A 17,379-nucleotide genomic window follows, 5' to 3' on the forward strand; every position below is an offset into this window, starting at 1 on the left:
CCATAGAAAATTAACCTTTACACGTTAATACTCCCAACACAACTCACTTCTTCCCTTTACACATTGCACCTATTTATGCTTGAGTGCAAACCTATGTGAGAGATGGAGAGAGAGTCAACTAGTTATCCTTTTTATGGAAATAAACTAGTAGGATTCTTCAAAATGATAATAGATATTGAAAAAAGATGCAAGAGCCTAAAATAAAATCCAAACCCTTCTTCTTCTCACTTTGGATTTATAGAATATAGACTAAACCCATAAAAACCCCGTCAACGACTAGAGGTTTACAAGTTTTTTTTTTTTTTTTTTTTTGAAATTTTATTTTAATAAACGACATTATTTCCACTAATACCTACTCCAATTATTGGAGTAAAACTCAAATTTTAGATTCTAAACTTATCTCAACTTGCTCTAACCCTTGGGGCAAATATGAGTCAAAACTCATTTCTGGGACAAATTTAGCCCAGAAATTCCCCCGGAGCTGGGCCCCATATATGTATATATTTTTTAGTTTTATATTTATAAATTCATTGAATCTAATGGTTAAAATCTAATTTGATCAAATCCAACGGTAAAAAAAAAAAAAAAAAAATCTAATGGTCCAAATTTAAATCAAACGGCTAAAGTAATTAAAAAATTTTATTTTATGTGTTTCATATTCTTTCGTAATGTTTCACGAGTTTCATGGTGTCGGTTTAGTGCTTTTTCAATATTTATCAAAATCTAAATATTTTTAGGTTAAAATGTTCATAAAATTAAATTAGGATAGTCTACATATTTATGTTTTTTTTTTAAAGTTAATTTAAGAAAAAATTATCCTAAATTCATTATTTAATAATCTTGGGCCAAAAATTTAACTCATAAGGGTTGGAAAAGAAAGACTTTTTCTAGATTAAAAATCTTAGGTTTTAACCCAAAGGTTTAAGCCTTACATTGAGCTAATAATAATATAATTCAAATTCGTTTTTCGCAAAAATCAAACATAAGACCTCTATCATTTATAAGTGAAAAAAACAATCATTAGCTTGTAGTACTAAGTGACATGTTTACAAGGCTATTAGCTAGCCATAAATTTTTCTTTACTTTTTGGCATCAAACTAGGCAGAACCCACTTCAGGATTCCTTCGCACTATAGGGTTCCTTTCGAACACCTGTCTCTCTCTTTCCATACCCTAAAAGGAGGAGGAGCCTTTATATTATTTTGCAGCCAAGGTGAAAGTTTGAAAACCATCAACTTTCCTAAAGCAATATTTTATATAGTGCTTTATATAGGCCTTACATATATAACTAGAGTGACCTAAAGGAGAGTCTCTGCCTTGAAAACCCTAGTTTCCGTAGTATATATGCATTATTTTCGTACCACGATGTGCATGAGTGGGAGCTGCATGCGACGTGGTGCCAAATCAATGGTCGAAACCTCTCGATGGTATATTAGCATTACACTTGTAGAGACGCCAAGCACATAAGATTTTGACAGATCTGGCCATTCAATGAGTGCCTTAGCTAGCCAACTCATTGTACTATTGCAATATTGAGTCCCCATGACAATTTTTGCATTTGAAAGTAATTGATCATGGGAAATGGGGGTAAATTACTAACCACCCCTTCAATCTTGTTTCTTATGAGGACGAGACTCGGTTTTAATAGTGATTGTTAGCTTAATATGCATCGTCGTTTTATTCTTTGGCAATTTTAGTTTTGTGGACCTTCTTGTTGTTTAACCTGATATAGTTGGGTACTACTACTATTTTCGCAGGCAGAATGAAGTTGGATGTGTGTTATAACTCAATATCCATTATTTGCCTCATATGTCTTTGTTACCCCCACTGGTGGTCCAATCATACACTCACGCTGTGAAAGACATGATCAACAATGTGAATCAATGAGCCACACTGGAGGAGAACATTTTTAAGATCTCCCTGGAAACTTATTAAGTTGAATTCAGTTCTCTGTGTCCTCAGACTATCTGTGCATATCTAGACTTTGTTTAGATGACAAATGCTGGCGATGCTTTATGTTTCTAAATTCAGAATGAACCAAACATGAGGTTGGAATAATGCAATATTAAGTAAGCTTCTCAGTATTTGTAATCGATGTTACTTTTCTTTCAAATGTCATGTGTTATTTGTGCAATATAGGCACCTAAAAACATGTTTCCTTAGGCCATCTCCAATCGAAGGGTTCAGAGGGCTAGAGGGCCGAAAATAGCTCGAAAATTATCTTCAATCGAGGGTTAGGCCAGAGGATCCCATGGAATTGGAGAGGGTTAGAGGGCTGGCCAGAAAATAGAGCAATCCTGTTGGTTATAACGAACAGGATTGCTTAAAAAAAAAATTTGAATACAACGGCTAGTCAGCTAGCCATTGTATTCAAATTTAATTTTTTTTAATTTTTTGTTTTTTGGTTTTTTGGGCCAATTTTTTTTTTTTCCTATAAATACCTAAACCATTCATTAAACTTAAGTTCTATTTTTTTGGGTTTTTGGGTCAGTTATCGTTGTAGTTTTTAAATTAAAATAATAAATTATGTTTGGCCGTATGGCTCTTTGGCCCTCGGTTGGAGACAGTTTTTTGTGATAGGGCTAAAACGAGCCCTATGGCCCTTTGGCCCTAGGTTGGAGACGGAGGCAAATATGACTCTATACTATTCATTAAAATATTAATTTCTTGGAGGACCAGAAGGCTAAAACGAGTCATTTGGCCAGCCCTCGGTTGGAGATGGCCTTAGTCAAAGTATCTTTCAAATTTTACTTTTCAAACGAATTTCTCTCTTTAAAATCATTATTGGCAAAGATTAGCTGGCAATCGATCACACAAATAGAGAGAGAGAGAGAGAGAGAGAGAGTAGTAACTTTGTAGCCTTTGTGTGCTTTAAGGCTGCCCACAGGCATTACACCACTGCATGCTTTGTTTAAATTCTTTTGTGAGCTACTTATGGATGGATTTAGATGGAGCTTTTGGAGATAGATACGTATAAATGGAATGGTCCAATATCCGCTATTATTTTGGATGATTTTGTAATGTATTCTAAAGTCACTTGGTAGAACTTTAACTTTGAGCCGAAATTTGGGGTTGGGCTACAATGGTACCTATACAGCCTTTATACAAGATTTAATTGTTGTAAAGATTTATTAAATTTTTTATATGCAAAATTTAACTTTAATTTTACGATCACTCAATGTTACGTAACATAGAAGAAAAATGACGTAATATGATACGAAAACTTTAAAGTTTTCATCCCAAATAGTTAATACAAAAGTTGCAATAATATTTAGTATTATGGAGTATAATCTAGTGATATTTCTTTTCACTTGTAAGTAAGAGGTCTTAGGTTCGATTCTCACTAAAGACGAATTTGAATCACATTATTAATAGCATATTGTGAGGCTTAGCCTATTTTCCCATAATATAGTTTCTAAAAAAAACCGCAATAATATTTCTATTGCTAGCTTTAGCAATATATTCTCCTACTTGCCATTACCCTAGGAGGATACTCACGGGTCTCTTTGTGAGGATCCTGGGGATCCTCCAATCAGATCCGTTCATTGTATATGTGAGGTCGGAAATCATTATAAATTTTTTTATTTAAAATTGAATATAAACAATATCTGAAAAAAACTGGCCACATGATATACGATGAACGGATGTGATTGGAGAATCTCCAGATTCTCACATAGAGGATCCTAGTATCCTACGAGAATCCTCTCTCTCCACTACCTAATCCAACGGTGTCCAATCCGGTTAAATGCAACACAAAAAGGATAAAGGGGTTCTAACCCAATAAGCATATTGCATTTGGGAAAGGTCTAGCCCTGCCCAACAACCCTAGACCCCAAAAGTACGGGGAAATTAATAAACACGTGTTTATTTTTTACTGTATAATTGAATAAAACAAAAAAGAATTAAGAGATAAAAAAAAAAAAACAAGATGTGCAAATGGAAAAAAATGGTGTGTAGAAATAGGATGTAGCTATAATATCCCGTGAATTTAAGTTCAACATAAATGAAGTAGATGAAGATTACGAAGGTATATAGTATGTTTCTCTAAATTTCACTCATTTATTTTACACATCATTAAATACCACGCAGTATTGTAGAATCTCCGGCAGAAATCATTTGCCTTGAATGGTGTGAACTTTCAACTTTGTGGTGGCTAAACCTAAAAAGGCAAAACCATTAAATCATTGCGGCTTGCTGGCACTGTGAAAGGGCTGTGAATGTAACTGGAAGGGGCGGCAACTGCATAGACTTATTAGAGCCGCAAAAGGAGTCGCATCTCTGCCCAAAAAAATAATTAAAAAGAAAGAATTGTGGGTTGGATTTTGGTTTTGGTTCCCGGCGGCAGCCGCAGCCACCTTGGCTCTGGAGGAGGAGGAGGACACTTGTTAGTTATTGGGTTAACAAATGAGATGAGCTTTGTACCGTGAAATTAAATGCATCAGTAACTTTTTCACGAAAGAACAACTTATATGACATATGTACATGTCTTAATTTTATTGGCACGTGACGCTACTGTGTCAATTTATTTGTGTTTGTAAGTTCTTCTCTTCCCTCATGTACTTATTTGGTATTAACAACAACAAAAAAAGTATAGCAAGCTGATAGTTGCATTCAATTGGATGTGAGAGAGGGAATATTTTTCAGACGAAATGAAATAAATGGGGGCTTAGTTTAGCAGATTGATGGTTTCATATAAAACATTTGAATTTCCAGTCCAGTTGAACAATTTATACATCTTAGTAAAAGTGCTACACTCTAAGACCAACTCCAATGCTGGACTAAAAGCTAAAGTACCCTTCAAAATTTCTCCCCAAACCCACTCCAACCCAAGGGGAAAATTTGGGCTAAATGCTAAATGCTAAACCAAGGTCAAATTCCCCCCAAAATTTAGCCCATAAATCGGAGTGGACTCCATCCAATATTTATCGGAATTTAAATTTTTTTAGATTAAAATGTTCATAAAATTAATTTACGACAGTGTCCATATTTATTTATTTATTTAAAATTTAATTTAACAAAAAAAATAGCCTAAGTTTATTCTTTAATAATCTCGGGCTAGAATTTTATGCTAGAACGGTTGGAGCAGAAAAACTGTTTTTGGGCTAAAAGCTAAATTTTCCGGGCTAAAATATTTGACTTTTAGCCCAACCATTGGAGATGGTCTAAGGATGGGCAATTCTCTGTTCATTTGCGAATTTCCGGCGCATTTTTAATTTTTTACACAAACAAAAAATCCAAAACGTTTATTCATTAGATAAGAAACGACTTTACTATGTAAAATTAAAAGAAACACTTTCATGCGTAGTCTATTTTTTTTACGTTGTAGTTGTCTTTTTTTCCCTTGTAAGGGCAACGTGTCTCTTACTCTCTCTGAAGCTCCAAAACCATAGCTCCATTTTTATGTGTTGAAGCTGCTTCCCCCTAGCTCATCCATCTTCCACTCTTGTAAGTAGATCTGACAATTTCTTACACGACCCGTTAACACGACACGTAAACGACATGAAAATAACGGGTTTCGGATCAACACGATAACTAATCGGATCATTATCGTGTCACACGATAATAACCCGTTAATAACAGGTCCTTAACAGGTTTACACGAGAGTGACACGCGAGTAACCTGTTTCGACACGATAAGAAAAAAGTTATTTTGATGATTTTAAATTTTTAAACTACTAAAAAAACTTACTATAAAATACAATAGATATAATGAATATGTATATATTGTTTATTAATTATTATTCTATATAAATTTTAAAATTTAATTTACTTATTTATGTATTTTTATAGTATATTATAGGCAAAGATTAAGATTAAAAATCATAAAACACATTAAAAATAAAAATATCAAGCAATTTAAAAATACCAAACACATTAAAAAAATTATAATAATTAATTTACATGTGCGAAAAATATGAAAAAAAATATGCAAACGCTTGAATTTTTAAAACCATACAAACTCTCATGAATAGTATTTTTAAGGGAGTTCAAAATAAATAAAATTCATAATCATTAATGTATAAGTCTAAAAGATGTGAAAACATAATAAACGTTCCTAATTGCAACCTTAACGCTTAGATGATGGTTACATAGTCATTTAGATTTTTAAAACCCTCCAAATCTCATGAACAATGTTTTTATTGGAGTGCAAAGTTAATAATAATTATTGTAAAAATGTGAAAAATGTAATCATTCGTAATGAAAAGTTTTACAACTTTCATGAAGGGGTCAACTCTGAAATTTAGTATATATATACTAATTTAGTATTATGTTTTACATTTTTTTGGGTCAAAGTATGTTTTTCATTTTCATTTTTATTGATTTAAAATATATTTTTCTTAATAAGTAACGAGTCGAGTCATATTACTTGATAATATTAACGGATTGATTTTGAGTCGGGTCATATTACCTGTTTACTTTAACGGGTATTACACGACACGACCCGTTAAATTATCGGGTATGACACGAAAACGACACGAATGTCAGGTCTACTTGTAAGGACAAGTGAAAACGATATTCAGATTTAAAACAAAATGAATAAGTCTAAAAGATGTGAAAACATAATAAACGTTCCTAATTGCAACCTCAACGCTTAGATTACGGTTACATAGTCATTTAGATTTTTAAAACCCTCCAAATCTCATGAACAATGTTTTTTATTGGAGTGCAAAGTTAATAATAATTATTGTAAAAGTGTGAAAAATGTAATCATTCGTAATGAAAAGTTTTACAACTTTCATAAAGGGGTCAACTCTGAAATTTAGTATATATATACTAATTTAGTATTATGTTTTACATTTTTTTGGGTCAAAGTACGTTTTTCATTTTCATTTTTATTGATTTAAAATATATTTTTCTTAATAAGTAACGAGTCGAGTCATATTACCTGATAATATTAACGGATTGATTTTGAGTCGGGTCATATTACCCGTTTACTTTAACGGGTATTACACGACACGACCAGTTAAATTATCGGGTATGACACGAAAACGACACGAATGTCAGGTCTACTTGTAAGGACAAGTGAAAACGATAATCAGATTTAAAACAAAATGAAATAAAACAGGAGAGAGCACGCCCGGTGGGACTCGAACCCACAATCGCCTGATTAGAAGTCAGATGCCTTATCCATTAGGCCACGGGCGCTACTTATTAAATTTGCCCGAAACATTAGTAAATGTAGACAAGTCTGTCCATATATTGGGTCATTATGGACCCATCGGGAACAAACCAATGCAGTTTTACAGTGCTTTTCAATTGAATTTATCCAAAATGGTAGCGCTCAATTTATCAAGTTAAAAGCTTAAATTCAAAATTCTCCATCTGCATTGAGTAATTTTATAGAGTCGTAACACAACCTTCAAAATCGCACATTAATTTCCACAACAAGATTTGAATGATCATATATCAGCTCAAGAACATATACAAAATGTTATTTCGCTCCGATGTTTTTCTGAAAATTTTGCACTGCAAAAGTGAGAGGCCATTGACCTTTCTCTTCTATACTACCAAAATTAGAGGGATATGGAGACAATGGAAAAAACAGGGTAAAAAAAATGTTGCGAAGATACAACTGGACAGCTATCAACCCAGTATTGATGCTAGGAATTTGTCTCTCTCTCCATGTTGTTGCAATAGTCACCAAGACCGACAATTTCTATGAGCATATCACACTGCACAAGTCATTCACCCGATCTTGAGAGACGTTCGTGTACGGAAGAACCCTGAAGTTCCCATTGCTCATACAGGTCAAAGTCAGCTGTTCATTGCTCACCATGGTCTGCAGCATTCAAGGTCAATCATAAGGAATTCAAATTAGAACTCGTTTGGCTGCATTTGAAGTGAGTGACGAGGAGGAAGAGTAACTTTCAAATGGAAAAATGTTAATGCCGCTTGAGTGCACTGGAAGTGAGTGACTACTCATTATGCTAAAATGTGAATGAAACAGACAAGCTAGTCCATCATTATGCATTCACTCGTAAAATGTCAATGAAACAGACAAGCTAGTCCATCATAAATTGTTCTAGCATCTAACACTATTCTCATCATATGTGCTGCATTGCACTAATGTAGCCTAGTGTATCAGTTACCAACGGAATTCATAATGTCCATTATCTTCCCAAGCTCACAGACAAGACAAAAACATTCTTTTCCATTGTTTTTTTACGCAATTAGAATTCTGATCTTTCCCTATCAGTCCCTTTAGATGATTAATTTTGTACTGTAAGAATCCCCCTGTAGTGCTTTCTGCTCAGGTTGATTTGATGCTAAATGACTATTAAACACTGTAACTGGAATTTATATGTATCTTTTCTTACTCTCGGCAAGCTTTACTCCTTATTAATCGTACAGTGGACCGAGATTCTTCTCCAGAAACCAGTGCATAAAATTGAATTGCAGTGTCTCAGTCTCTTAACATGGCAAGCTTTATATTCAGGATTACTCCTTATTAACATTGTGAAGAAAGAAACTCGTGCAAAAAATTGAAATGCAGTATCTCTTCTCATGCTAATTTATTTTTCATCTAATCTAATTTTAGATTGCTAAAATCAGGATTATACATGTTAAGGTACTAGGATCAGATAAATACATACCTCACAAAAAGTTTCCATGTCCCTGCAGCTCCATCCTTTGAAAGGGATACAATCAACATACCGGCACCACCCGCAGTACTGGTTCAGGTCAATGCCTTGCAGAACTGCAACAAGACATCCAGCAAGCCTGCAGATCACATAGCAAAGCTCCTCTTATAAAACTCATGCCAAATTTAAACCGATAAGTAACAACAATGTACAGAATTTTCCATAAACAGGAGAACCACTCACATAACACCAAAGAGAACAAAAGCCACACTCCTATAAACTGGTCTGTCCAGCTTCAGCCTCATCCTCAACTTGATAGAACTTTTGAGATCATAATCAAGGAGGCCTCCTTTCTCTTGAGCCGGTTCTCTGACCTTAGGACTGGATAAAAGCACAGATCCAAGTAGGAACCCTGATATAAAGCCTCCAATGCTCGAAAAGTTGTCCACATAAGGTAGCAAGCCGAGGAGAAAATTCCCAATGGAGACAAATAGAACTGATACTAGAGCTGTGAACTGTAACAAAACGAAGGAGGAATCATTACATGCTATAATTAGATAAGAAGAAAGGATCTCAATCTGAATGAGAAAAGCAGAGGGTGGGATACCTTATTGGTGTACATTTCCCAGTTCTGAATCAGTGCGGCAAGTGTAGCTCCAAGTAACCCATATAGAGCTCCAGAAGCACCAACTGCCGGGTGTTTCTCAACAAAGAGTGCAGCCACCAACGTACCAACAAAAGCAGAGAGTATATAGATTAACCCTGCCATTACTGTTTGAAGGAAACAAATTGGGAATATCAGTGTCTAAAAATTACAAGAGCTACACACAGCCTTATTGATCTTGCAAAATAATGTGTACAAATTGAAATGGGAAGGAAAATCTACATGGTCCAAACTCTTGCTCCAAATGAGTTCCAACAAACACGACACTGCAAAGGTTGATCACAAGGTGGATGGCTCCGGCGTGCAGACATGGAAATGTGAAAAGACGCCATGTTTGGCGATTCTCTGTCAAAAAAGTCCGTCGAAGAGCTCCCATTTCATCAAGCCTGCAATACCACTATCAATTACGGATCGAAACCAGTATAGGAAGCCCTCTACCAAAGACTACAAACAAGTTCATAGAGGCCTCTCACTTCTCAAGCACAGCTTTTAGAATCACTATTTTAACAATTTGATAGGTAAGGCCAAATTCTAAGACCACAAAATCAGCAAAACATCGATTTTATGGCCCAAAAACCTTCAATTGATCATAAACTTAAGAACCAAACGCGTTATGTAAGAAAATTTCCAGAATTTACAATAATTTGGTATAACCCTTTGATGAAACTTCAAAATAACGGAGCAAATTATGCATAAAGATAAAAGCTTTTTTTATTTTCTCAGCAACCAAACAGAGGAAACCCGATTAAACCCTCAATACACCCAGAAACACAGAAGATTAAATGATTAAGATGGATGGTCTCGGAAACCCTAACAATTATTTGCGACATTTTCTCAGCAACCATCCAAACAGAGAGAACCCACCTAAACCCACACAAGATTTCGCCAAGAAAACTCATCTTCTTTTGAAACCAAACAAAAATTAAAGCTTGTAATCAAGAACGAGAGAATCACACTCACGTGGAAGCGGAAGGGCCGAGCAGCGGGTTCTCAGAGAGCGGCTGAAACGACAGCCGGCCAAAGGCTTTGAAGGCGCAGTCGCCACCAGACTTGTGCCAGCAGTCGTTGACGACCATGGTCGCCGTGAAGGCCACGATGTGTAGGATCACGAAGAGAGATATGAGCCAAGTGTCGGCTCGACGGCGGCGAGTGCGACGGTAGCGGGAGGCGAAGAAGGAGAGCTTGGGTTCTTGAAGAGTTTCGGGAGCTGATTCAGCGTGGAATGGAAGCGGTGGAGGCTTGATGTCGATCTGGGTCTGAAGCTTTGATGGGTCGGCGGCCATTGTTGGTTGGTCTCTCTCTCTTCTCTCTGCAAGAATGTGGGGAAATGGGTTTTCTTGGAGAAGACGACTCACTGATTTCCAGCTGTAAGCGGTCGGGCTCTGGCGGGAAGGCTCTTTAAACCGTTTTTGTAGCGTACTGAAATAGCTGAAACGACGTCGGACAAGAGCTTTTTATTGTAGTTGAGATAACTATCCACAAAAGCAGATAATTAATGACCGGATCCGTGGCGCAATGGTAGCGCGTCTGACTCCAGATCAGAAGGTTGCGTGTTCGATTCACGTCGGGTTCAATGCCCAATCCTGGTTTCTTTTTTATTTATTTTTTATGTTCATTTTGGTTGGTATATTGTCAAAATAAATAAAAACTCTCACATTCTTTCTTTTTGCATAATTTCCATGTTATAATTAGTTGCATTCTCCTAATCTTTTAAATTGTTTATTTTATTTTATTTTATGTTTTATAAGAGAACTAGTGTTAGGATGATAAAAGTGATGTTACATAAAAAATAAAATACAAAAACTTCTAGATCACAAAAGTTGAAATGTGTATTTTAAAATGGCACATGTTAGCGATTCTTTCAAAAGAGAAATTTGATTTGTTCTACCAACTTTCTGAAATTCTTAATTTATAAGTCATTTGCAAGGCATATAACTTATATTCATGATTATTTGAGACATTTCAACATCTCACTTCTCTTCTAATAAGTTGCCCCTTCATAAGAATAATTCTTGGGTTTCCCAAAACGGACAAAAGAGGGTTGATCAATTATATGAGGATCAATTAGTTGCCTTTGCAGCTTGGAAAAGGAAAACGGAATGCACTCACTTCTTTGTATTTCAAAGTGAAGATGATTAAAAAATATAGTCATTGGAGACCTTCCACTCTATAGTAAAGTTGGATGATATTATTTATGTTGATAAAATGTGTATAAGTTTATATGACATTTTAGTTTATGATATTCACGTTTGAGTTTTTAGATAAATTTTGTGTTATCCTATGTACTACGTTATCAGTTATATATTCTTAAAAATACAACAACCAAACTTCGGGGTGCGCAAACGGGACTTTGACTCCCGAGACGAGGAGGATTCAAGCGGTTCAGGGTGGGTATAAGACGGGTCCAATTTTTTTAAATTTGAAACAGGACTGGGTGGGGAGGTCCAAATTGCTAAAGAAATGGCCTCCCGACCCGAACCGTATCCACTGTCAAATATGTGGACATTAATCTCCACCGTTGATTAAATCTCCCACAACCAACATCTCAGTCACTCCAGTGCCTCTCAAGGCTCGAATCGAATCACACTGTCACACACATTTTACTAAAACCCATCCGCCAATCAACAAAGTTTCATAATACCTTCTTCTTCTACCGCCGATTTTCTCCCAATTTTGCTCAGGTACTCCTTAATTTTCGTTGTCCTTAATCTTTCACGTATCTTAACACCTAATCAATTTCAATTTCCATCATCGGATTTTATTAGGGCTTGCGGTGGTAACTGAAAACCATACCCTTTTCAGACTTGCGCTGCTCGACGCTTGCGATCGCTGACGACGTCGGAAGAATTTCCGGTGAGTGTATTTGCTTCCCACGATCAGTCCAATGAAATTCGGAAATTTGAGATTTGTGGTATTAATTGGGCACATTTGGAATGCAATGCTTGCTTCTACAACTATAACCCCAAATAATTGCACCCGGAATTGGATTCTATGGAACCAAACAAAGATTTGGCGCTGCACCTGCAAATTCCATTTTTTAGGTTCACCTGCTTTAGTTTATTTCCTGCTTGATGCACAGTTTGAAGGGAACATGTGAAAATTCAGGCTGGACCGGTGGACCAGTAGGGTTCGGTCTGTCCCAAACAGGCCAGGTTAGGTCAGGTTTTAATTTCAAATTTTTATCAACCGTCCTGGCTGTTTCGTTTCGTTTTCAAATGGTCTGGTTCCACCTGTTTTGGGCCCGGTCCGTGCCCTCCGCTCCCCACTCCAACCCCCCACTCCAAACTCGAGTCGAAGTAAGACATTTCATTTTAAAATAAGTAGGACTCAAACTTACGAAAATCACCAATATCTTCCCACTTTAATTTTTATTTTTTATGGCCGGCTGTGCTTTATAATATGAAATGGTGTGCGGTGAAGCATCAACACGTACATAAAATAAGTGTAGTGGAGATGAACATACTTCGTTGAATGTGTGAGCACACAAGAAAGGATAAGATTAGAAATGAGGATATCTGAGGTAAACTATGAGTAATCGAAATTGAAGGAAAGATGAGAGAAAATCAGTTTCGGTGATTTGGACATGGGAAACGAAGGCCTATTGGCGTTCCAGTTAAAAGATCCGATTATAGGATAGACGTTCAGGGCCAAAGGGATAGAGAAAGATTTAGGAAGACTTTGAAAGAGATTCTAAGAAAAAAAATAGGGTCAAAGGGGTAGAGGAAGACCTAGGAAGACTTTGGAAGAAATTCTAAGAAAATATTTAGAGTACTTAGATCTAACGGAAAACGTGATATAGAACCGAGCATAATGACGTTCTAGGATTCATATAATCGATCCCACTTGGTGGGAAAAAACTTTTCTTGTTGTTGTTATATGTGATTTTGATTTTGTTTAATATTTATTTAATTTTCATCACACGTGATGGTTAAATTTTTTTTTTTTTTTTTAAATAATAAAAAATAATGTCTAGCTATCAACTGTGAAATTACGTGGTGTAAAAATATGTTTAAATATTTGGCCTCCACACGCTTCCTTTACCACCTACCAAGTTGGACTGCCGAAATAAAGCCGGTGGGGTCAAACTTTGATTAGATCTTCATATTTAACCGTTCACAGTCACGTCTTTATCCGTTGATATTCATCGATTATAATATTTTCGCGGGAATCAACGGCTACGAAACGCTTCATCCTTCCATTCTTCCCAGAAGTTTGAATCGCCGAATCGAAAGACAAACCCACTTCGATTTTCATCAGCTGCTCTCAGCCCTCTCACTCCAGGTAGTTTTTCTTTTGGGAAAATTTTCCAATTGGGATCATTGCCCTGCATTTGGATTTTGAATTTCTTCTCAATTCAAATATATATGTGGAATTTCATCACTAATTTGTTTATTTATTTTTCCTGATTTGTAATGAATTTCTGGTCCCAGCATACATATATGGGTTTTTGGAATTTGAAGAATTTTTGTTCCCCATTTTACATTCACCTTTACCTCATGATCCTTGGGGTTTTTTTTTTTTTTTTTAACTTTGTGTGGTAATATTTATCTGAAAAATAATGGGTTTCATTTAGTTTCATTTCTGCCATGATGAAAATCTGATATTTTAGTCGTTTTCCTACTTATATGTGGTTATTAATTATGTTTATGTGAAAATTGAGATATATTTTGTGGGGTTTGACAAGGAATTGGAGGTAGGGAAATCTCAAATGGCTCTAACAAATGGGTTGGAAGTTCAAAGGGAAATCCTGGATGCCGAAATCAAGTCATTTTTTGACTCAGCTCCTCCTTTGAAGGACAGCGATGATATCAGTGGAAAACTTGAGGAATTTGTGAAGAAGAATTCAGTACCTTCCGGTATGTCTACCTTTTGATTTGTCGCGCATTGTATTTGTCATTTCTTTTCGTGGGTGATAGATTAAGTGGATTTTGATCCATTTGAAATGTGATGTAGAAAGTGGAGGAGTTAGGAGGGTTGTGTGTGTGACATCAGGTGGCACTACGGTTCCTCTAGAGCAACGATGTGTTCGCTACATTGACAACTTTAGCTCAGGTCACAGAGGAGCGGCATCCACAGAGTACATCATCTTACAAATCAATAAATATGCCACCTTTAGAAATACGGACTTATGGATTAGACTTGTCTGATAACATTGCAGGTACTTTTTGAAGGCAGGTTATGCTGTTATCTTTCTATATCGAAGGTAATTTCTGATTCTAGCATTTAAATTTCATTTAGTCATTTCAACAATTTTCCACGATAGAAGAGAATTATTACTAAACTATTTGGATTATCCACAATGTTATGCAGGGGTAGTTGCCAGCCATATTGCAGATCTCTTCCCGATGATCCTTTGCTTGAAAGTTTTGAATATACGGATGACTCAAATATTAAAGGTTTGTAGTTATTGTCTGCAGATTGATTATATGTGTTTTTCTTTTTCTATGTAGAACAAAAATGCACATGGATGACGAAAGAGAAACTTATGTTCCCTTCTCTCTAGTTTAAGGATCAAGAATGATTCACGACCTAGTTAGCAATGAGTCTCTTACAATCCTTCAGGGCAAGTAATAAGCCTTTCCCTCCTTGACAGCTCATAGCTTTCGAGGAGTATAGGTTGATTCTTGACAATTGGAATTAGAGTGAACCACAACGTGCAGGTTCTAGTTCCATAAGATGCAAGTGGCTTGATTAAAATGCCTAGGTATACTTGCGCGTAGTGCTAAGTCATTGAAACTCTTAGATGATTGAAGCTACCCAAAAGAAGAGTCTGCCATTGGTCTAGAATCATAGAGTAGGCTGATTGAACTCAGCTTCGAAACCAGGCTGAAAGGTTATATCCAAAAAGGTTAAAGTACTTAAGCCTTGAAGACTCTAGCTTTTGAGGATCATTAGCTGGTTCAGATTGCTCTTCTTGAGGGAAAAAAGAGAACTCAATTATCAGAGGAAAAATCAAGCTGTTTTTATCTGCATTAGTAATAGAGATGCCAAACTTTCTTGTTGTCATTTACATTGCTGTTTCCATTTGTGAGTAACTAAAATATTGTTTATGCTATTTATAGGATTTGTATGTGGAGTGTCAGTATCGGAGTTTGTTTTGTGGTTGATGATTGAGTTTTGGGGAAATGTGAGACAGGAATCTTTGAAGTTTTATTTTTAGCAGCTTTGTGGTGATGTCAAAAGTCAAATCTGACTTAATATTATATAAATATTTGATGGTTCCTGTTGAGATGACTGAATTTTGTTTTCTGTTCCAGTGTGCCAGTCGCATTCAGAAGTAGTGAGGAATGCCATCACTAAAACTCATGCTGTACGACCACTTATTCCATATATTTACTTCCTTTATGTATTTTGTATGTTGACTGTTTCTCTGTAATAGTTCAATCTAACAATGGGTTATATGTGGGGATTTTTTGTTGCAGGCAGTAACAGGAGGCCTCTTGTTGAAACTTCCTTTCACAACCATATTCGAGTACCTTCAGGTTCACTTCAGTTGGTTATTAGCTTCCTGCTTTAGCACAATGTTGTAGCATGTCTCCATATAAAATTTATTATCCTATGCTTGACATCTGTCTTTGCATTTTGAGCAGATGTTGCAGATGATTGCGTTTTCAATAAGAAGTCTTGGGCCACATGCAATTCTTTATCTTGCAGCTGCAGTGTCTGACTTTTATGTTCCCTGGAAAAGCATGGTAATGGTTGAATTTTTTGAAAAGTTATGTAGTGCTTTTACTACGTTCTCTGGCTTCATTCTGTAATTCAATAGACATATAACAAAAGCTAGCCCTTCGGAAAATAGCTAGAGAACTTGGTTTTGACCTCATCATTCCTTGAATTGTGTAGAAAATGCTTGATTATGATCTTTGAAAGATTGATAGCATTTCGTTAAATACTTATTACTCGTTTTCAAGTTTTAATCTTGTATCATTATTAAGTCTCATTTAAGAATAAGCATAATCTGCGCCATTTTCTTAGCAAAGCATGATTGTGCAGGCAGAACACAAAATTCAGTCGGGATCTGGTCCATTGGACATGAGACTTGTTCAGGTGCCAAAGATGCTCTTAGTGCTGAGGAAAGACTGGGCGCCAAGGGCCTTCTGTATATCATTTAAGGTCAGATTTGAAGCTTCTGCTTATTTCTAGTTAGTATCCTATCCATAAATATACTATTTGTTAGTTCCGTTGCTGCACTTTAGTGGATGAAAATTCGCCTTTTCTTTACTTGTATCCATAGACTATCTATATGATAATCTTTAGTCGAGGGTTGTGGATGGGGCTGGGTAATGGTAGCCTGAAGATCACTTAGATATTTCTTTTGGAGGCTTTTCGTTTAACAGATTTCTAATCTGTTCTTCTGTGACATCAGACTTGCGTCGATAGTTGTCCATTATGTCTTCTGTCTCACAGAATCTTCCTCGACATGCATGGTGCAGTCATATATATCTAACATCAATATCGTACCCCTTAGCTTTGTCACATGATTTTTATCGGCTAATAAAGTTTTACAGGTTACATGATGCAGAATTACTTTTTTGGACTAAAAACCCTTGACATGCTTGCATAAACAGCTAGAGACGGATTCAAAGATTCTTTTAGAGAAGGCTGATATGGCTCTTCAGAAGTACAAGGTGCATATGGTTGTAGCGAATGAACTTTCAACCCGCAAGGAAGAGGTTGTAGTCGTCAGAAGTAATGAAAAGATATCAGTTCGCCGAAACCAATCTCCGGGTGTTGTTGATGTGGAGTGTCCACTAATTGAACTTATTGTGGGAAGGCATTCTGCGTATATCGAGAATCCTGATCTATGATGAGTATCGATTTCACCTGGCAGAAGATCAGTGCAACATACAGTTGCCATTATGTTCAAGATAGCAATATTTGGGCATTCACCGTAGCTGTTTTATGTCCGCGTACTATGTTCGAGCAAAAGATTCTAAACAAAGTTTTCTCTTGAAAGCAATCAAATTACTTGTAACACACATAACTTTTAAGGGGAGATAAAGAAGTAATTATCTCCCTTATTTCGAGGAACTGCAAAGTTCTGGTTAATAAAGCTCAAGCTCTTATTATCTTTTTTATTTCAAGCAATGGTTTGTTGGATCAGATCTGAACTAGCCATTGGCACTGTATGCAGA

General features: G+C 36.0%; 2 protein-coding genes and 2 non-coding genes across 4 annotated transcripts; 2 read left to right on the plus strand and 2 right to left on the minus strand.

The window, feature by feature from the left end:
* Positions 1-7,071: 7,071 nt before the first annotated feature.
* Positions 7,072-7,144, minus strand: TRNAR-UCU. Its single transcript has one exon. It is a non-coding gene; the product is annotated as a tRNA-Arg (tRNA).
* A 162-nt stretch (positions 7,145-7,306) lies between these two features.
* Positions 7,307-10,607, minus strand: LOC103957000 (RHOMBOID-like protein 8). Its single transcript, XM_009369061.3, has 6 exons — positions 10,205-10,607; positions 9,467-9,630; positions 9,188-9,351; positions 8,824-9,095; positions 8,593-8,719; positions 7,307-7,778 (listed from the first exon to the last, which is right to left on the minus strand). The coding sequence occupies exons 1-6, from the start codon at positions 10,525-10,527 to the stop codon at positions 7,656-7,658; spliced, it is 1,173 nt and encodes a 390-aa protein (XP_009367336.2). The 5' UTR covers positions 10,528-10,607; the 3' UTR covers positions 7,307-7,655.
* Positions 10,608-10,745: 138 nt separating this feature from the next.
* On the plus strand, positions 10,746-10,817 carry TRNAW-CCA. Its single transcript has one exon. It is a non-coding gene; the product is annotated as a tRNA-Trp (tRNA).
* Positions 10,818-11,805: 988 nt separating this feature from the next.
* Positions 11,806-17,322, plus strand: LOC103957001 (phosphopantothenate--cysteine ligase 2). Its single transcript, XM_009369063.3, has 12 exons — positions 11,806-11,925; positions 12,010-12,097; positions 13,364-13,525; positions 13,929-14,100; positions 14,198-14,321; positions 14,403-14,447; positions 14,555-14,640; positions 15,502-15,554; positions 15,667-15,726; positions 15,835-15,936; positions 16,238-16,357; positions 16,813-17,322. Exons 4-12 carry the CDS (start codon positions 13,953-13,955, stop codon positions 17,050-17,052), a joined length of 978 nt encoding a protein of 325 aa, XP_009367338.2. The 5' UTR covers positions 11,806-11,925; positions 12,010-12,097; positions 13,364-13,525; positions 13,929-13,952; the 3' UTR covers positions 17,053-17,322.
* Positions 17,323-17,379: the final 57 nt, after the last annotated feature.

The sequence above is a fragment of a genome, unplaced genomic scaffold (assembly GCF_019419815.1).
Source record: "Pyrus x bretschneideri cultivar Hongxiangsu unplaced genomic scaffold, Pyrus_bretschneideri_v1 Contig17, whole genome shotgun sequence".
NCBI lineage: Eukaryota > Viridiplantae > Streptophyta > Magnoliopsida > Rosales > Rosaceae > Pyrus > Pyrus x bretschneideri.

Coding starts and splice junctions, on each gene's coding strand:
- LOC103957000 (XM_009369061.3), bottom strand. CDS start 10,527: ATGGCCGCCGACCCATCAAAGCTTCAGACCCAGATCGACATCAAGCCT. Junction 9,631..10,204: donor CTCGGCCCTTCCGCTTCCAC/GTGAGTGTGATT, acceptor GTGGTATTGCAG/GCTTGATGAAATGGGAGCTC. Junction 8,720..8,823: donor TTTGTTCTCTTTGGTGTTAT/GTGAGTGGTTCT, acceptor TGTGATCTGCAG/GCTTGCTGGATGTCTTGTTG.
- LOC103957001 (XM_009369063.3), top strand. CDS start 13,953: ATGGCTCTAACAAATGGGTTGGAAGTTCAAAGGGAAATCCTGGATGCC. Junction 15,727..15,834: donor CCATATTCGAGTACCTTCAG/GTTCACTTCAGT, acceptor CATTTTGAGCAG/ATGTTGCAGATGATTGCGTT. Junction 15,937..16,237: donor ATGTTCCCTGGAAAAGCATG/GTAATGGTTGAA, acceptor ATGATTGTGCAG/GCAGAACACAAAATTCAGTC.